The sequence below is a fragment of the Cervus canadensis genome, chromosome 6 (genome assembly GCF_019320065.1).
Source record: "Cervus canadensis isolate Bull #8, Minnesota chromosome 6, ASM1932006v1, whole genome shotgun sequence".
Taxonomy (NCBI): domain Eukaryota; kingdom Metazoa; phylum Chordata; class Mammalia; order Artiodactyla; family Cervidae; genus Cervus; species Cervus canadensis.
In genome coordinates this window covers 3,527,592-3,548,056 of record NC_057391.1, presented here as the reverse complement: position 1 = coordinate 3,548,056, position 20,465 = coordinate 3,527,592, and the positions used below count along the sequence as shown (strand labels likewise).

The following is a 20,465-nucleotide window of genomic DNA, read 5'->3' as shown; positions in this document are numbered from 1 at the left end:
GGTATTTTTGTTTTACAAGTTGGGGCTATTGTTTAAGTTATTGTAAAGTTAGAATGAGTTTATTATTTTTCTGAAACAGAATTCATTGGTTTGATAAGATGGAATTTTGTGTTTTTTTCTTTTTAGGTTGACTATTGCATTTTTTGCACTCTCTGGGCTGGATATGTTGGACTCCTTAGATGTGGTGAACAAGGATGATATAATAGAGTGGATTTACTCCCTGCAGGTCCTTCCCACAGAAGACAGTGAGTGAGTTTTTAGCATTTTATTTTTAATGTGACTGTTTGTACCTAGCGTAACACATATGTTGGACTCGGAAATCTTCGTGTATTCACAAACCATTAGCATATTGGGTTGGCTGAAAAGTTCGTTCGGGTTTTTCGTAACATCTTACAGAAAAACACGAACAAACTTTTCGGCCAACCCAGTATTTTATTCATCTGCGTTTTCCTGGTAATGCGACACTCCCTTTCTGTTTGAGCGAGGAGCTGACCAGAGGTAGGCACCGTTCCTGGAGAAGACGGCTCTGAGGCTCGCGGGGACTCACAGTTGTGCACCGTGCTGGTGCGCACGTCCTCCTGACAGCTGCCGCCCGACGACTGGTAGTCCCCGTTCGTGTCTGATTAGTTCTGGAGCGTTCGCTGCTTCCCATTCTCAGCCGTTCTTTCTGTCTCTTCACTGAAAAACTCCTCGCCATCAAAAAGTTTCGTTCCAGTCTCTCGCCCCTTTCCCCGCTGATGTTCCGTTAGTGTTTCTTTGATGGTTTCTTAGAGCTCTTGGTTAAACTTCAGCCATTTTTATGGTTCTTAAAACTTTATATATTTTGATCAATTAAATGAATTCCCAGAATTCATAAATTACTGATCAGCTAAATACACACGTTTTATAAACTCTGTTGTTCACTCCATTAAGTTTAAAATATCGAATATTGATTTAACTTATAAATGTTAGAAATTCTAACATTGAGTTGAATTAGATCAAGCCCAAATAAACTCCCAGAAAGTCATGTACTTCTTATGTGTGATCACTGCTTACCGTTCTTTTATGAGTCAGCATTTATAATTGAATAATGTGGTTCATTGGTTGGAGTAATCTCACCCAGGTAAGCTTTGGGGAAATAATAAACCAAAGCTTTATTTAGAAAGAAAGAGCTTTGATCTATTAGCAGATGCCATTGGACATAGTTTGAGCTTTCTACTTTATTATACTTGAAGTTTGTAGTATTTATTTATAATTTTAAAAAGTCTTTGCCTGTTAATGAATTCTTGTTAGAAAGTGATTAGGCAGTTTTAGATCTTTCAGAATTCTAATATAAATATCTAATCATTTTTCACCAATGACATGAAGCAGCATATGTGATATACTGATGAGTAGTTATATATTCTAACATGTTGGTAAGTAGTATTTATTGAATGTTCTGCTAAGAATACTCTGCTAAACTTGTACAGAGGGACTGTTGTAAATTATGAGATATGGTTCTCATTCTCTAGGAGCTTGTGGCTGAGGTGAGGTCAAGTTCTAGTCACCTGCAAAATGGAAGTAATTTGTATTTTCCTTTTTAATCAGAACTTTTTTTTACACTAGTCTGAGTGAAAGTCTATTAATATTAAACAGATATAAGGTAATTTTGTTACAGATTATGTGTAATTTTTGTTTGTTTACTAACAGTGCATGTCCTAAATAAAATTGTTGTTTCCTAAATGTATTTCACATAGTACAGATAGGAAATTATACACTATGGTATATAGCAAAGCTATTCTATAAGAAGTTCCTGCTAAAATGTATTACTTTCAGACATTACTTATGATACTCATTTCCTTGGAATAAAATAGCTATGGTCTCTCTAGAAATGTAGGAAACCCATGCTATAGGTTACAATTATCAGAACACTAGTCATTTTTTTCATTTGTGCTTCCTACTTTCTTTTTTATTTTTATCTGCCTTTAAGGACTGTTTGCTGGCTTCATAATTGAGCTAATTAATACCATATTCTTTTTGAAGGCTTCTTACTTTTCTCATTATTTGATCTTTTGTTACAAGAGCCTTGCGAACTGTCATCTGAAACTTTCGCATTATCCCTAATAATTGTGTTAGCTGTGCACTCACCTGAATGCCCAAAATGAGAGAGGTAGAAAGTAACAAATGTTGATGAGAATGTTGCACAACTGTAACCACTGTTTTATAGCTACTGTTTGGCAGTATTTCCTAAAACCGAACAAATATACATTCTGTGACAGCAATTCTACTTCCTAGTATGTATCCAACCAGAAATGAAAAAATGTGTTCTCCAAAAGATATGTACTAGAGTGGTCATTCATAGCAGTTTTCACAGGAGCCCAGAGTAGGAATATGCAGACTACCCATCATTGGTGTTGTAGATGAGTGCTGTATTGGAATTCACACACTGGGACACCGTACAGTGATGGGAAAGGACAATTTAGACCTGCATACAAAAATTTGGATGAATGTCACAAACATATGTTGTGATAAAGAAATACATAGTATATTGTTCTATTAATACAAAGTAAAAATGTCAGTAAAGCCAGTCTGAGCTTTGGGGAGTGCCAAGAAGGAAGCAGGACGTGCTTCTTGGGTGCTGGTCATGTACTTTTTCCTGAGCAGAGAGCTGCTTATGCAGGTAAGTTTACTTTGAAGAAGTTCATTAAGCTGTTTATTATACTTCGATGAGAGTTAAAAATTTTTTTGAATTTGGGTGTATTTACCATCCCTTTTGAGATCCATCAGACTTGTCTTTCCCATTGTACTTTCAAATCCATGTACTTCATAGATTGAAGCCCATTGCTAATTTTTTACTTTTTCAGTCATTGCTGCTTAACTGTTGCTTAAAATAGTTCTGCTTGTGTCTGAATTGTAGACTTCTGGAGGTCAATGAATGAACCTGTCTTGGATTTTTTTTTTCTCTTTTCATGTGTAGTGCGTCATTGCGTATCAGCACTTGTTGGACTGTAAATGATTTACACCTTTTCCTATTGTTTTTCTTTTCTGTATTTTCACATTTAGCCTACACCATCCTCTGGCTCCTCAAGTATTTTCAAATTTATAGGGCATTTGCAAGCTGAATAGAATGCTTTCTATAACTCATAACTCTCTATTTGTCCTACTTTGTGATATCACATAAAATCCTAGGGGACGTAAAAATCTTAAAAGTGTTAAACAGAACCCAGAGACCATAAAGGAAAAATTTGGCAGCTTTGATTAAATAAATATTTTTAAATGTGACATAGGGAAAGATAAAGTTGGATAAGTAACAGATTTGGAGGAAATTGTGCCATTGTATATACTAGACAAAATATTAATATCCAACTGTAAGAAGTTGTTAAAAGGTTGAGGAAAAGATGACACATTGCCATTTAGAAAATGACAAAATTTGTGAATAGATATTTCACAAAAGAAGTACATATAGTCATTAAATACATGAAAAGAGGATCAACTGATACTAGAAATTAGGGAGATGCAGTAGAAACAAGAATGGTAACATTATTTTTCCCTACACATCAGTTTACCAAAAAGTTTTTAAAAGTTGGTAAGAATGTGGGGAAAAGAGCAATTTAATACTCTTTAGGTGGAAATAAAAATTGTTGTTACCTTTGGAAGGGCATTTTAGAAGTGTAACTTTTTGCCCTCACCTATCCTTGTGTGTTGTAGCTAATGAAATAATGGTCCCCCAAAGGCATATGCTCCCAGAACTTCAGAGGGTGACTACATTTGGAAGGAGGGTCTTGGCAAGCATAATTAGGGTAAGGATCTCAAGAAGAGTTACTGGTGTCCTTCAGAGAGAAAGGACAGGCCAGGTGAAGACAGACGCAGAACTCAGGGGTGGGTCCACGTGGTAAAGAGCATCAGGAGTGCCGAGTGCCCGCCAGAAGCTGAGAGGGGGTACAAACTAGGTTTTCCCTCAGAGCCTTCGGAAGAACCAGCCTGCTGACAACCTGATTTTGACCTCCTGGGTTCTCCAGCTATGAGACAATACATTTCTGTTGTTAATACATTTCCGTTGTTTAAAGCTGCCAGGTTAATGGTAACCAATACATGTGCACAGAAGTCTGTGTAGAAGGATGTGTTGGCATTGTTTGTTACAGTAATATGTCAGAAACAGTAAGTATCCACCAAAAGTGAAGCAGTTAAATAAGCTGTAGGCCGGTAAAGACTACTACCCAGTAATAAGGTGATTGAGGTAGATCTGTACATGTTCTTACATGATAACTGTTCATCAAATGTAGTTAAATGATAAATACCGACGTGTACAGGGGTGTTTTGTTTTAGTAGTCTGTTAACACCAGTGTGTAGGAAAAGCTCCAAAAGCATCACAGAGCGCCTCGGTGGAGGGGAGGTAGATGAAAACAGAGGAAGGCGGCGGCCGGGTAAGGTACCTTAGTTTTATCTATATTTCTGCATTGTTTGAGTGCTGACAATAAATGTTCTGTATTTTTAAAATTTAAGTTAAAAAATCTTTATCTCAGCGTCTCTTCAAAACACAACACAAATAAACAAAACCTAAGCTCACACACTAGTAAAGTAATGCTGAAAGTTCTCGAAGCCAGGCTTCAGCAATACATGAACCGTGAACTTCCAGATGTTCAAGCTGGTTTTAGATAAGGCAGAGGAACCAGAGATCAAATTGCCAACATCCGCTGGATCATCAAAAAAGCAAGAGAGTTCCAGAAAAAACATCTATTTCTGCTTTATTGACTACGCCAAAGCCTTCGACTGTGTGGATCACAATAAACTGTAGAAAATTCTGAAACAGATGGGAATACCAGACCATCTGACCTGCCTCTTGAGAAACCTGTATGCAGGTCAGGAAGCAGCAGTTAGAACTGGACATGGAACAATAGACTGGTTCCAAATAGGAAAAGGAGTACGTCAAGGCTGTATATTGTCACTCTGCTTATTTAACTTATATGCAGAGTAGATCATGAGAAACGCTGGGCTAGATGAAGCACAAGCTGGAATCAAGATTGCCAGGAGAAATATCAATAACTTCAGATATGCAGATGACACCACCCTTCTGGCAGAAAGAGAAGAGGAACTAAAAAGCCTGTTGATGAAAGTGAAAGAGGAGAGTGAAATAGTTGGCTTAAAGCTCAACATTCAGAAAACTAAGATCATGGCATCTGGTCCCATCACCTCATGGGAAATAGATGGGGAGACAGTGGAAACAGTGCCAGACTTTATTTTTTTGGGCTCCAAAGTCACTGCAGATGGTGACTGCAGCCATGAAATTAAAAGACACTTACTCCTTGGAAGGAAAGTTATAACCAACCTAGATAGCATATTAAAAAGCATAGACATTACTTTGCCAACAAAGGTCCGTCTGCTCGAGGCTATGGTTTTTCCCGTGGTCATGTATGGATGTGAGAGTTGGACTGTGAAGAAAGCTGAGTGCCAAAAAATTGATGCTTTTGAACTGTGGTGTTGGAGAAGACTCTTGAGAGTCTCTTGGACTGCAAGGAAATCGAACCAGTCCATCCTAAAGGAAATCAGTCCTTGGTGTTCATTGGAAGGACTGATGCTGAAGCTGAAACTCCAATACTTTGGCCACCTCATGCAAAGAGTTGACTCACTGGAAAAGACCCTGATGCTGGGAGGGATTGGGGGCAGGAGGAGAAGGGGACGACAGAGGATGAGATGGCTGGATGGTATCACCGACTCGATGGGCATGAGTTTGAGTAAACTCCGGGAGTTGGTGATGGACAGGGAGGCCTGGTGTGCTGCGATTCATGGGGTCGCAAAGAGTCGGACACGACTAAGCGACTGAACTGAACTGAACTGAAGCCAATTTATATGATTATACACAAATATTGACATTTTGCCAATGGCAGGAACAATTGAGTGCATTATTTAATAGTAGTTTTCAAATACATCACATTTGTTCTTCCCTCAGTCTGCCTTTCCCAGAAGTGGGGCAGACATTGAGAGGAAGAGTGAGTGAGCGGCCTGCCTGAGGTCACGCACAGATGTCAGTGACAGAGCCGACTGGAATCCCCGGCTTCTGACTCCAGGTCCCATGATGCTGTACTGGGAAAGTATATAGTCCCTTGTGGAAACTGTCCTGGGTGGCAGTTAAATACGTTGTAAATATTTAATCACAATTATCCCTGGCCTTCCATTTAATCCTAGGGTTGTAAAGACCCCAGTGGTATCCTAGTAATAAGTGTGTGGTCAGACCATTGGAGGGTTGGGGCCCTTCTCATCAATATCAGGAAGCATTTAGGAAACATCAGGGATCAACCTGGGGGCTTTGTTCCCCTCTCTGACCAGGAGCACAACCAGACAATTGTGGAGCTAGAACAAAAGGAATATTATAGTCCCCCAGTTTACAAGTTGATGTTTAGATCCAGAGAGAGCAATCATTTGTGCACAGTTACATAACTAGTTAATGTTAGAGCAAAGTGAGAGCACAGCTTCCTGTTCCTCACTTTCAGTTTCCCAACACTGATCCCATGCATCTAGTGCTCTTCTTATGTATGTTTTTCTGTGACATACGGATTTTTTTCATGAAAACTCTGAGGCTGTCTTATGTGTCTAAAGGAAAATTAATCTGGTATCTCTTCCTTAATAGAGCTCATAAAAATTAGAATTAAGTGTTTGGAAATGTAGATAAAGTGGTTTAATATTAAAAGGTAAAATGTTCAATGATTTCAATTTTTTAGTAGACTTTCAATGAGTTTGATTCCTTTTTTAATTTTAAACAACATGCTGGAAATGTAAGTATAGTTTCATGTGGCTAAACTGACCGTTAAAAATTTTGGAAATTATAGAACACTTGTTTGGGAGGCATGTAGATCAAGCATTTTATGTAAAGATAGTGTCCCAGTCATGGGTTGCTTTATGTCCCCAGCGGCCCTTAGTCACATATTGGGTATGCTATGCCACAGTCTTTTCACAGCCCACCTGCAGTTCCAAATTCTCAACTTACTGTTCTGTTGGATGAAATGCTATTAAATTTCAAATCTCTATGACAGAAAATCCCCCACCTGCCTTCTGTTTAACTGGTCTAGGTCCTATTCTAAAACTAATCTGTGGAATTTAGGAAATAGATACAAAAAACTTTTTAAGCTATGTACTATTGTATTTACCGTGTGTGGATCTTTCTTGACATCGTGAGACAGGAGTCATATAAGATATGTTCTCTTACTAGGAAACCTTGTGTTTCTTGAGACCTGTGAGAAATTATTTCTATAGCCATAAAATGTAAATGTCTACTTTTACTTAAAAAAAATCAATCACCACATTCACTTGAATTCTTTTTGCATAGTGCAATAACATAACTTTGAAAATGAAAATGAGAAAGTTAAGAACATAATCAAAACAAGTTTTGGATTATATTGAAGCAGCACAACCACCACTATTAATGTGGTGATATTTTAGCTCAAGTTATCTTTTATTGGAAGCATTTAAATATAATATTTTATGTATTTTTATTTTGTCTCCAAAAAATTTTCTCTTTAAAGAGGGCAAATGCATTTTCTTATGAAAAGCAGAGTAACTCTGCTGACTAAAATAAATCTTTTTAAACTCTCATTAAAGTTTTACATTCTGTGAGTTTCTTTGCTTTTTAGAGAATATCTAAATACATTGTCTTTATGATGCTTGGCATATGGCTGGTGTTTGTATGAGTTTAGTAGTCAGACCCTAAGTTGTAAGTCAGATATGACCCAGTCATCAAGCAGAAGTCAGCTTTGTAACTTAATACTTAGCTTTCATGTGCAAGCATGCAGATAAAGGGATTGTTTTTCTTCATGGTTAATAGCTAAACATGTTTTATTCTTTACTACATCTCTCTACATACTTGGCCTTCCCTGGTGACTGAGTGGTAAAGAACCTATCTGCCAATGCAGGAGACATGGGTTCGATCCCTGGCTCAGGAAGATTCCCTGAAGGGAGAAATGGCAACCCACTCCAAAATTTTCACCTGGAGAATCCCAAGGACAGAGGAGCCTGGTGGGCTACAATCCATGGTGTTGCAAAAGAGTTGGACGTGACTTAGTGACTAGACAACAACTACATCAGTTCAGTTCAGTTCAGTCGCTCAGTCGTGTCCGACTCTGCCACCCCATGAATCACAGCACGCCAGGCCTCCCTGTCCATCACCAGCTCCCAGAGTTTACTCAAACTCATGTCCATCGAGTCAGTGATGCCATCCAGCCATCTCATCCTCTGTCATCCCCTTCTCCTCCTGCCCCCAATCCCTCCCAGCATCAGGGTCTTTTCCAACGAGCCAACTCTTCGCATGAGGTGGCCAAAGTATTGGAGTTTCAGCTTTAGCATCAGTCCCTCCAATGAGCACCTAGGACTGATTTCCTTTAGGATGGACTGGTTGGATCTCCTTGCAGTCCATGGAACTCTCAAGAGTCTTCTCCAACACCGCAGTTCAAAAGCATCAATTCTTCTGCACTCAACTTTCTTCACAGTCCAACATCCATACATGACCACGGGAAAAACCATAGCCTCGAGCAGACGGACCTTCGTTGGCAAAGTAATGTCTCTGCTTTTTAATATGCTATCTAGGTTGGTCATAACTTTCCTTCCAAGGAGTAGGCGTCTTTTAATTTCATGGCTGCAGTCACCACTGCAGTGATTTTGGAGCCCAAAAAAATAAAGTCTGGCACTGTTTCCACTGTCTCCCCATCTATTTCCCATGAGGTGATGGGACCAGATGCCATGATCTTAGTTTTCTGAATGCTGAGCTTTAAGCCAACTTTTTCACTCTCCTCTCACTTTCATCAAGAAGCTTTTTAGTTCCTCTTCAATTTCTGCCAGAAGGGTGGTGTCATCTGCATATCTGAGGTTATTGATATTTCTTCCGGCAGTCTTGATTCCAGCTTGTGCTTCATCTAGCCCAGCGTTTCTCATGATCTACTCTGCATATAAGTTAAATAAGCAGGGTGACAATATACAGCCTTGACATACTCCTTTTCCTATTTGGAACCAGTCTGCTGTTCCATGTCCAGTTCTAACTTTTGCTTCCTGACCTCCATATAGGTTTCTCAAGAGGCAGGTCAGATGGTCTGGTATTCCCATCTCTTTCAGAATTTTCCACAGTTTATTGTGATCCACACAGTCGAAGGCTTTGGCGTAGTCAGTAGAGCAGAAATACACGTTTTTCTGGAACTCTCTTGCTTTTTCAATGATCCAGCAGATACTGGCAATTTGATCTCTGGTTCCTCTGCCTTTTCTAACTACACACTCACACATAAATACCCATATGTATATTATACCCATTCATATGTCCATTTTTGCTGCTGTTCCTTTTTCTTTCCGTTGACCCAGGTTCAGTTTTTAAGTAATCTGGGTTTTTATGATACATAGCTGTCTAAGCTACTTCCATATAACAAGTTAAACTAGTTTGACTTTATGTATGTATTCACCAAATCAGTGGTTCTCAATTCTCACTGTGTTATCAGGCAGGGATTATTTTTCTTTCTTATATGTGTTAGTTCAGGCCCTACTCTGAGGGTTTTGATGTGGGCCGAGGTTAGGACCCAAAAGTGTCTACATTTTTCCTAACTATACTTGATAATGTTCATCAGCCAGACCACATTTTCTTTGCTAGTACTGAATAGAAACACTGGAGGGTGCTATCTAAAATCCTCCAAAGAAGTTTAAACTTTATCCTGAATATGTATTCAGTTGTAAATTTGGAATAAATTTCATGTTTATTCTTGAATAGTTATCATAAATAGGTAAGCTTACTAGCATTGTAAAAGAATTCACAATAGCAGACAGATCTTGACGGGAACCAGGAAGAATGGCCTGATGAATTTTTTAAGATGATGATGTGTACTCCCTTTTGAAAATGGAAGAAAAGGTATTTTTATTTTAAAGAAACTTTCCTTTTTCAAGCCCCTACTATATGTCAGCCTCGATATGAAAGTTAGTGTGGGCTCCAGAAGGTTTCTTAAGGGAAGTTTAAACTCAGACCTGAAACAGGGAATCAGAGCTTTCTTTCATCAAAAGTAGGAATAGGATTTGATTTTCTTAGAGAACTGTCAGCGGATCAGTAGCTTGAAAGGATAACTTTTAAAAAGGCAATCCAAAGGCTGATTGCAAAAATTTAAGTAATAATAGTAAAACATTTTAGGGTTCAGATAAAATATAGGACCTAGGAAAATATATTGTTTAACATCACCCCTCACCCAATTCAAGATGGATTAAAACAAGTGACACTAAAAGGATAAAGGCACTCGTGGCTTGGTAAGGAAGGGATAATTTATTTTTAATTAAAAAAATACAATGTTACATCCAGTTTGGAGTATGGAAAGAGTATTAGGCAGAATTCTGAAGATGTCACCTCCTCTCCCCCCATAATTCCTGTTCCCTGGTTTTTCAATCAAGCACTAATCTGGGTACCACAGATGCTGCAGATGAAGTTAAGGGTACTAAATAGCTGATCTTAAAATATGGAGATTGTCCTATGGTTGTTATACATACAGTCACAGTATAATCACATGAGCCCTTATTACAGAAGACAAAAGAGAAAGAGAAAAGTGCAGGGAAGGAGGAGGAGAGAGAGATGCTGCGGAAGGGGGAAACTAGGGCGAGTCTACGCGTAAGGATCTGGGCCCCGTTGCTGTATTCTGAGACACGGGCCCAGACGCAGGAGGTGGCAAGAGCGCCCTCTGGGCGGTGAGGGCGTGCCCTGGCTGACATCTGGCGAGGGAGTAGAGACTTTAGTCTTCCAACTGCAAGGAACTTACTTCTGCCAGATTTGTTCCCCAGAACCTCCAATAAGGAATGTAGCCCTACCAACACGTAGATATTTTAGCCTAGGGAGACCTACCTTGGACTTCTGACCTTACAGAACTGTGGGACAATAAATGAGTGTTGTTTTAAGTTGCTAAGTTTGTGGTAATTTGTGATGACAACAATGACAAAGACAACATTCAGCTTTATTCATATCCCACAAATTACTGTGTTTATTCCCTTTGAAGCTTTGATGATAAGTACACTTCACCTAATTATAAACATAGTGCCCATATATTTTTGTATCCTGCTTTTCTCTTAATCATATTTATTTCTGTGTTACTATGTAGTTTTCCCAAATCATTGCTTTTAATAGAGTAGATATATTGCTTTTCTTTGAGTAGATACAATATGTTATATATTTAACCCATTGGACTTTTGTGTTGCTTCAAAATTTTTACCATCAAAATACTATCCTGAGTGTTTCTATGCATATGATCGTCTCATATTTGAAGTTACTGGAGCGGATATTCATGTGCATCGTTACCAAGTCAGAGGGTACGAGCCTTTTTATGACTCACGATGTATTAGCAAGTCTTAAATGGCTTACCAATTTAAAAGTCTTTAGCAAAAGTAAGAGAACCATGTTCATCAAAATCATCACCATTAGATAGTATTCATTTTTAAGTTAATTTTTTTTGTTGTTGTTAATGAGGGAAGATTCTTGGTGCAGAGTTTTAAATTTAGGGAAGAAGTTTCCTAAATTACCTAGGATTAATGTATAAGCTGCTATTCTAAGTATTTCAGGAGATATAAAACTGAATAGTGTGAAAGGGAGAGTCACCAGTTGTGTTTGACTCTTTGCGACCCCATGGACTGTATAGTCCATGGAATTCTCTAGGCCAGAATACTGGAGTGGGTAACCTTTCCCTTCTCTGGGGGATTGAACCCAGGTCTACCTGCATTGCAAGTGGATTCTTTACCCTCTGAGCCATAAGGGAAGCCCAAGAATACTGAGGTGGGTAGCCTATCCCTTCTCCAGCAGATCTTCCCGACCCAGGAATCAAACCAGGGTCTCCTGCATTGCAGGCGGATTTTTTACTAACAGATATATCAGGGAAGCCCTGTTATAGCGTCTGGTACCTGAAAACCAATTATGATTAGTCATGTACCAGTCATAGGGATGTGAAGCTAGTTCCTCACCTCAGAACCAGTGTTTAAACTCACCTATTTTTAATTGAAGGAAAATTGCTTCACAATATTGTGTTGGTTTCTGCCATACGTCAGCATGAATCAACCACAGGTGTGCGTGTGTCCCCACCCTCTGGAGCCTTCCTCCCACCTCACCCCCTTCCCCACCTGTGTCCCAGAGCCCCGGTTTGAGTTCCCTGAGTCATGCAGCACATTCCCACTGGTTATCTGCTTTAAACATGGAAGTGTGTGTGTTTCCACGTTCCTCTCTCCATTCGTCCTGCCCTCTCCTCCTCCCCCAGTCCGTGTCCATAAGTCTCTACAAGTCTGCATCTCCATTGTTGCCCGGTAAATAGGTTCATCAGTACCATCTTTCTGGACTCCATATATATACATGAATATACAATATTTGTTTTTCTCTTTCTGACTTACTTCACTCTGTATAATAGACTCCAGGTTCATCCACCTCATTAGAACTGTGTTCCTTTTTATGGCTGAGTAATATTCCATTGTGTATATGTACCACAATGTCTTCATCCATTCATCTGATGATGGATATCTAGGTTGCTTCCATGTTCTAGCTATTGCAAATAGTTTGTCAGCTTGATTTTTTTTTTAATAGCAATGCATATACAGTCTGTTGTTACTACATTCCTACCTTCTATTTCTGTCATGCTGATTTTCTAATAGTTCTTAAAACCACACTTATCTTTTTAATGTGGGTATGGCCATTTTTTTGGTTTATACTTTTGAATTACTTTCCAACACTCTGGAGATACTACTGACATATATGTAAGTTTAAGATGTACAGCATGATTATTTGATGTACATATACACTGAAATTATTACCACAGTAAGGCTAGTTAGCAGCTCCATTCCCCTGAGAATTACCTTTTTGTGTGGTGATAAAGTTTAAGTTCTGCTACTGAAGGTCTTATTAACTTACAAGGATACAATATAGTATTGTTCAGTACAATCACCATGCTATACAGACATTAGATCCCCAGAACCGATTCACCTTACAGTTCAGAGTTTGTACCCTTTGGCCAGCATCTTCCCTCCTGCCAGCCCTGACAACTACTCTTTTCCTCTCTCTGAGTTCAGCTTGTTTGATTACTACATGTACATAAGAACATGCACCATATGTCTTTCTCGTCTGGTTTATTTCACTTAGTGTGATGTCCTTTTCATGCTGTTCATGGGGTTCTCAAGGCATTACTTTGCCAACAAGATCCGTCTAGTCAACGCTATGGTTTTTCCAGTGGTCATGTATGGATGTGAGAGTTGGACTATAAAGAAAGCTGAGCGCTGAGTGCTTTCGAACTGTGGTGTTGGAGAAGCTCTTGAGAGTCCCTTGGACTGCAAGGAGATCCAACCAGTCCATCCTAAAGGAAATCAGTCCTGAATATTCATTGAAAGGACTGATGCTGAAGCTGAAACTCCAGTACTTTGGCCACCTAATGGGAAGAGCTGACTCCTTTGAAAAGACCCTGATGCTGGGAAAGATTGAGGGCAGGAGGCGAAGGGGACAACAGAGGATGAGATGGTTGGATGGCATCACCAACTCAATGGCCATGAGTTTGAGTAAACTCTGGGAGTTTGTGATGGACAGGGAGGCCTGGCGTGCTGCGATTCATGGGGTCGCAAAGAGTCGGACACGACTGAGCGAGTGAACTGAACTGAACTGTATGCCCTTTAGGCTCATCCATATTGTTGCAAGAAGCAAAACTTCCGTCTTCTGATGGCTGAGTCATACTCCCCGTGTGTTTGTGTGTGATATATATGTATGTGTGTATAAATATACACACATACATTTGTCTGTAGATACCTCACGTTTTTTCTATCCATTCCTTCATAGTTGGACACTTACGTTGTTTCCATGTCTGGGGTGTTGTGAATAATGCAGTGAACATGGGAGTACAGATAATCTCTTTGGTATAATGATGTCATTTTTTAAAAAATATATATACCCAAAAGTGAAATTGCTGGATCACATGGTGGTTCTAGTCTTAATTTTTTGAGTGGCTACAACAGTTTACATTCCCATCTGTAGTGCACAAGAATTCCTTTCATGGGTGTAGCTATTTTCTTTCTTAGGTTCCCAGTTATATTCCATTGATATCTTGAAAAATGAAAAATATCTATGTGATTAAACATGCTCTGAATAAGCAGATACCAAGTTCTTACTTCAGTGTTCTTTTGTACAAAGCAAAGTATTGTACTTAAAATGAAGGACTATCTAATACTAAAATGTAAAGTACATTTATTTTCTGCAACTGTAGAACAGTTTATACCTAAACCTTTCTCCCCTGTAAAGAAGCTGTGAGTTAAAGTTAAAAGACATTGGATGGGACTATTTGTGTTGCTAACCAGCTATTTGAACATGTCACTTATTATCAGTGCTTCTCTGCTTTCGGTTCTATAGCATGAGAGGTTGAATATGTTGGTCACATGAAAAATCATCATTTAGAAAAGGTAGGAAAACATTTTGGACTCAGTGACATAGGCTGAAATTAAAAGTATCTGGTAGGAAGTCATATTTTGGTTTGGACTGGTTTGGAAATTGAATGAAGAAATCCGTGTAAAGCTCCTAGAGCAGACATTCAGCATTAGGTAGCATGAAAATGGAGATAGTGACAAAGCTTTGGTACTAAAATATGCTTTTTCTGAGAGATTGTATAATTGAACTGCCTTAGAATCTGTGTGAAAATAAAGTACACTTTAAAAGTACATGTTTTTATTTTCCAGGATCAAATCTAAATCGCTGTGGTTTCCGAGGCTCTTCTTACCTGGGTATTCCATTCAATCCATCAAAGGTTAGTCCTGTTTGGATTAGGAGGAAAGAGGAGGGGGAGTGTAGAGATTTTAGTAAGAAAGAAAACTAATAAAGTATATGGAAAGAACCAGGTTTCCAAGTTTTAGTGTAGCTAAATAAATGTGTTTATGAACTGTAACTTTTTAAGGGAAAGCTGTACCCACCCTGCTTCCTGAAATAATGCACAGTATGTAAGCCCACAGGAATTCCTGTTGTTACAAAAATTATGTTTTTGTTGCTATTGCACCTGTGTGTGTGTACAAATTATTGGTGATTTCCTGGAGAAAATGGAAATAAAGTACTTGAGTACATTTGTTCTCTAAGAAACCTTCCATGGGTTACAGTAGGACTTTATATTTGGTTCACATTTCTTAGGAATGAAAGAAAACGTTCTTGCTAAGGCACTGATTCGAGGCCCAAGTAGTGATGAATTATGATGACCTTCATGACAGAGGCAGGTTGTCTCCAAGGTTTCAGGCAGGACTTTGATATTAGTACATGCAGGTACAGAAAATCTGAGTCCTGACAAGCTTTTTTCCTTCTTCAAAGAGGTGGACCCCAAACAAGCTTTTTTAGGTATTTCCTCTGTGTACAAAGTATTTTTCTACAATAGAAAGCAGAGAAAAGCTTCATCATTTTGTGGAAGACCTCACAAAATAGAAACTTTTTCCTAGATGGGATCAGCCTGCTTATATAATGGTTACAAGCCAATATCTGGCTACACTGAGTGCATCAAGATTTGTATCTGGTTCCAAACTGAAGGTAAATGGCATGCTACCAGTTTTTCCATACTCTGCTTCAAAATTTTGGAATAAATAGCAGTGGTTTTGAAGGAGGTGACATGATTTGACAGAGGCATCACTTCAGCTTTCTTCCTTTGCCTTAAGCTGTAGACAAGCATGCCTATGTGAAAGTCATATGACTTCGCTAAAGTATCTCCAATCACGTATGCCCATTGCTTTTATTAGATAATCTAGAAAAAAAGATCAGTAAAAATTGTTCTTTCTATATGATGCATAAAATACTTTACAACCTAAGACAGTGCTAAATAGAGATAGCTCTGCGTTTAGTCATAATGGACAGGATATCTACAAGTCGTGACCCTGATAATAATGACCGTTACACCACACTGTACCCTATACAGATGTATACCTACACTTGTTGGAGTAAAACAGTTCTTTGATAACATTACTTTAAGGAAGCAGCTTCCTTTCCCCCCTCACTCCTCTCCTAAAGCATATTTGAATTAACAAGAATAAAGTTTAAGAAGAAACTTTTTTTGCCTTTGGTTCACAGAGTCTCCTAAAACCCATTTATGGCCCTAATTCATTGGTACCTAGGCGTTTTCTGGGGAAGCTGGGTCCCACTCCATTCTGTGTTGTGTTAGTCTGAATGTTGAATGATAGAAGGAGCTCGAGGCTCTGGTGGGCTCATACGGGCCCACAAGGAGTTGTCTGTTAGGGTGGTGGCTGAGAATCCAGGAGAGGGCTGAAACCAAGGGAACCTGAGGAAACAATAAGATTTTCTAATATAGTATATAAATGAAATGATACCGTCAGTTTTTCTTCTAAAACCACCTGTAGGCCATTGACTTATCTGAAAAATGCTCAGGGCCGCTAGTGGCCATAGAACACTTTTTGAGAAACACTGATGGATCCTCTCAACCCCCTTTTCTCACTGTCTTTCTTCCAACAAATCCCGTATTCTCTTTGAAACTATGTACTATCCTTAACACATACTACATAGCCAGGATTTTTCCTTCTCTGCTTTACTTTTACTTTTCCTCCTACTTAAAGCCCCCTCTTCATCTGTACCTAACCAAGCTTCTCTCATCCTGCAGAAAAAAATCTTATATCCATGTATTGTTGTATTTCCATCATGACACTTATTGCATCCTATTTTGTACTGTACTTATTCAAATAGACCACTCTTCTGCCTTGAAGATTAAGGTACACGTTTGATTTATGTTTGGATTCGCCACAGTGCTTTTAACGTAGCAGATATTTAGTTTAAGTAAGCTCCAATACTTTGGCCAACTGATATAAAGAGCCGGTTTATTGGAAAAGACCCTGATGCTGGGAAAGATTAAGGGCAAGAGGAGAAGGGGGCAACAGGATGAGATGGCATCACTGACTCGTGGGCATGAGTTTGAGCAAACTCCAGGAGATGGTGCAGGACAGGGAAGCCTGGCATCTTGCAGTTCGTGGGGTTTCAGAGAGTCAGACATGACTTGGCAGCTGAGCAACAGCAACCAAAAAAGAATTCTAAGAAGTCAGTTATAAATGTGGAATAGAATATCCAGGCATATTAGAGCTTAAGTTCTAAGGAGGAACTCAGAATGGAAGAGTTACCACAGTGAAGATTTGCTTGTCATATTTGTGAGACTATATAAAAAGTTGTATATGTAAGACTGGATAGGTGGGGTGAGTTCAGATTTAGAGGATATTTGAACACCTTGCAGACTTATTCTTTAAAGAATTATACAAGGTCAGTGAGCAGATAAGTATTCTGATTAAGTCACTGGTGATTCTAAGACCCTTGGGTCATGACTCCAAAGAAGTAGTGGCCCTTTTGATATTTGCCTTGCACTTGCATCATCATCAGTAAGATAACTAGCATCTGTATAGATAGTAACTTTATTTAATCTTCACAGTAACCCTGTGAAGTGGATACTAATATCTCCATTTTTCAGAATGAGGCAAGCCAGTGAGTAATAGAGCCAGGATTTGATGCCTTTCAGCAGTGTAGAGATTAACATTTATTGTAGAAAGCAGTGGAATCTATTTTAACCAAAATCTTTGTATAAGATTCATTTTAACTTTGTAGTATTTTGAGCAGTTACTCAGGTATTTGAAGCAGTTATTGATGAGCCCAACTAAAACAGAAGGAAAGCCTATGAGAAGGATGAATTTAAAAGGTACTCTTAGTCTGTCAAAATCAAAACTTTCTTAACAGAGAGATAAATTAGTACAATGTGAAATTTTACATTTTTTAAGTGAAATTATTTTTAAAGTATCTAGTTAATAGGACTGGCCATTTGAAAATAATTATAAAACTTTAAGCGCTTTGTCTTGTTACTTGGCTTTACATTTTTACTTTATTTTAACAAGTTTTTAAGTTAATTTTATCTGTGTCTGTGCCAACTGGAGTCTGCAGGGTTTCCTACAAGGAGTCACATATTTTATAAACCTTAAGAGATTTTTGATAACTTTGCCGTTTTGTTGGAGCCGTCACATCAGTGAGACTATAGACTAGTTCAGTGCATGTCTTGGTGACATGAGTCTCCTAGTTCGACTCCCCAGCTCTGCTGGGCGATTACTAGTCTCACAGGCTTCACAGAACACTTTTTACAGTCAGTATTCATTTGGGATCTAAACTTTAAAAGTTAGATTATTTTATCCTAGAGAATTTTTCAATGTTAGTATCGTAAGCCTTTGCATTTTTTTGTTATTTGCTATTCTAAGTGTTAATGTTATTAGAAAGTCAAATAATTCAACTATATGAGAATAGGAAAAGATTCTTCAACTATATTGTTTTGTATTATTTTTAAATGGTAATTACTACTGTGGTATACTTCATTTGAATTTGTATGGCATAAAATAATTATTTCCACATGCTTTTTTAACTTTATAAGACATAAATTATAATTGATCTGGTTGATCAAATAGAAAGTTTAAATAATTTGGTTTATTTGAATATCAAATCTACTTCCATAAAGCTTGAGGATAAATTTTAAAATTACGTGCCTGGATAGTATGCAGTAATACTTATGTTGAGACATACATGAAATTGAGTTTTATTTTTCTCTACCAGATGTCTATACAAGTCAGTAAAAACAACATTTGATTTTACTGTTTACTGAAACTTCTTGTCAAATTGTTTAATGGAGTAAGATTTCATTTCAGTTTTCTAATTAACATTATATTAATTTTGAATCTAGAATCCTGGAACTGCTCATCCTTACGATAGTGGCCACATAGCAATGACCTACACTGGCCTTTCATGCCTAGTTATTCTTGGAGACGACCTAAGCCGGGTAAATAAAGAAGCTTGCTTAGCAGGCTTGAGAGCCCTTCAGCTAGAAGATGGAAGGTACAGGTCGTTTTTTGTTACTTGTCTCTCTCTCTCTTCTTTTTTTTTTTTTTTAAAGAAAAATCTTTTGAAACTAAAAATGAATATATTACTATAGTAGACCTATAGAATTTGTCATAAATTCTTATTCCAACCACCTAAAAGTTCACTGTATAATGTGGTTTAAATGCCTAATCAATGAAATATTTCTTATGTGAATGAAAATAAAAGTAATCAGAATAATAGGACTCCATTTTTATTTCATTTTTTCTTTAAAGGAGACAATAAGTGTTCCATAAATAAGTGGTTTAATAGTTTCAGGATTAGGATCTACTTTAATTTACCTTCTGGGTTAAAAATTAACATTTTGAAGCAGACATACATTTAGTCTCAATGTTTTAAAAGTTTATTTAGTCTAAACTTTTATGCCTGAAGGTAGTCATGGGGGGAAAAGGGATGAATGTTGAATATTATATTCTAGTGTAGATAGTTTCTATATTTTTAAAGGTTAGAAAAAGAAGTTAGTGAGTTCATTAATATTTGATGATTTGAGTCATGGGTCTAACAAAAAAATTTTAAGGTGAAACATTTTTTTAAATCTTGGAAGTAATAAAGCAGTAGTGATTCTGTCTAAAGAGAAAACTTGGCAAACAAATCCTGCCATGTTATATCTATGTTCTGTCTACTATTATCTCTATTTTCCTGTCATTATCTTAAAAACACTGCTCTTAATGGGGGAAAATTAATGGAAACATGTAAGATAAATTGACGTTAATTGGAAATACTATAAAACTAAATACTTAACTCAGCAAGTACATGGCACTAATTTCTCAGTATTTCACTATAGTCTTTGGTTACTGCTGTCTTACCCTTGTTTATAATAAAAGCATAGACATGAAACACTACTATATACTTCTCTAAAACTAATTATAGGTAAAAATTAAAACAATATGATCAGTTATCATACTGGTTATCTATATATACATTGAGAAGAAATTGTACATAGGCAAAACCAACAGTTCCCAGTTTTCACCTGCTCCTGTCTCTGTCCTGAATTCTCAGACCCCTGTGCCACAGCTTCCCGTGGCTGAGAGCTGATGGACTTACTCTGGGGTGGTGGCTCCTGGGGAGGAGTAGCTGCGATCGCGGGTTAAGCTCCCCAGACGGCAGAACTTCAGAGCAGAGTGATGATTTGGGGGTAGTTTTATAGCGTTCAAGTTAATAGTCCTATTCTTCACTGAATAGTAAAGTAGTATATGATTTTCAAATCCTGTTATTAGTGATAGGTTTTTCTGTGAGTGAAAACATGAAGTGGCTGTTTCTAAATAGCCCCCCGTACAAATAAACAAATTACAGTACAGTAAATCATGTTCTTACTTTCAGTTTTTGTGCAGTACCTGAAGGCAGTGAAAATGACATGCGATTTGTATACTGTGCTTCCTGTATCTGCTATATGCTCAACAACTGGTCTGGCATGGATATGAAAAAGGCTATCAGCTATATTAGAAGAAGTATGGTGAGTTACGTTGATAGTGATTCTCTCCTTTAGTTATTGTTGCTCATATAGGAGAGCTGGGAGGAGAAGGGGACGACAGAGGATGAGATGGTTGGATGGCATCACTGACTCGATGGACATGAGTTGGAGTAAGCTCCGGGAGTTGGTGATGGACAGGGAGGCCCG

At 38.1% G+C, this 20,465-nt stretch overlaps 1 protein-coding gene across 1 annotated transcript in view; it reads left to right on the top strand.

The window, feature by feature from the left end:
- PGGT1B (protein geranylgeranyltransferase type I subunit beta) overlaps positions 1-20,465 on the top strand; it is a 52,187-nt gene that overhangs the window by 10,262 nt on the left and 21,460 nt on the right. The window contains exons 2-5 of the mRNA XM_043470638.1: positions 127-245; positions 14,647-14,714; positions 18,654-18,805; positions 20,168-20,300. Of these exons, the coding sequence (XP_043326573.1) occupies positions 127-245; positions 14,647-14,714; positions 18,654-18,805; positions 20,168-20,300 (472 nt within the window). The remainder of the gene's footprint in view (positions 1-126; positions 246-14,646; positions 14,715-18,653; positions 18,806-20,167; positions 20,301-20,465) is intronic.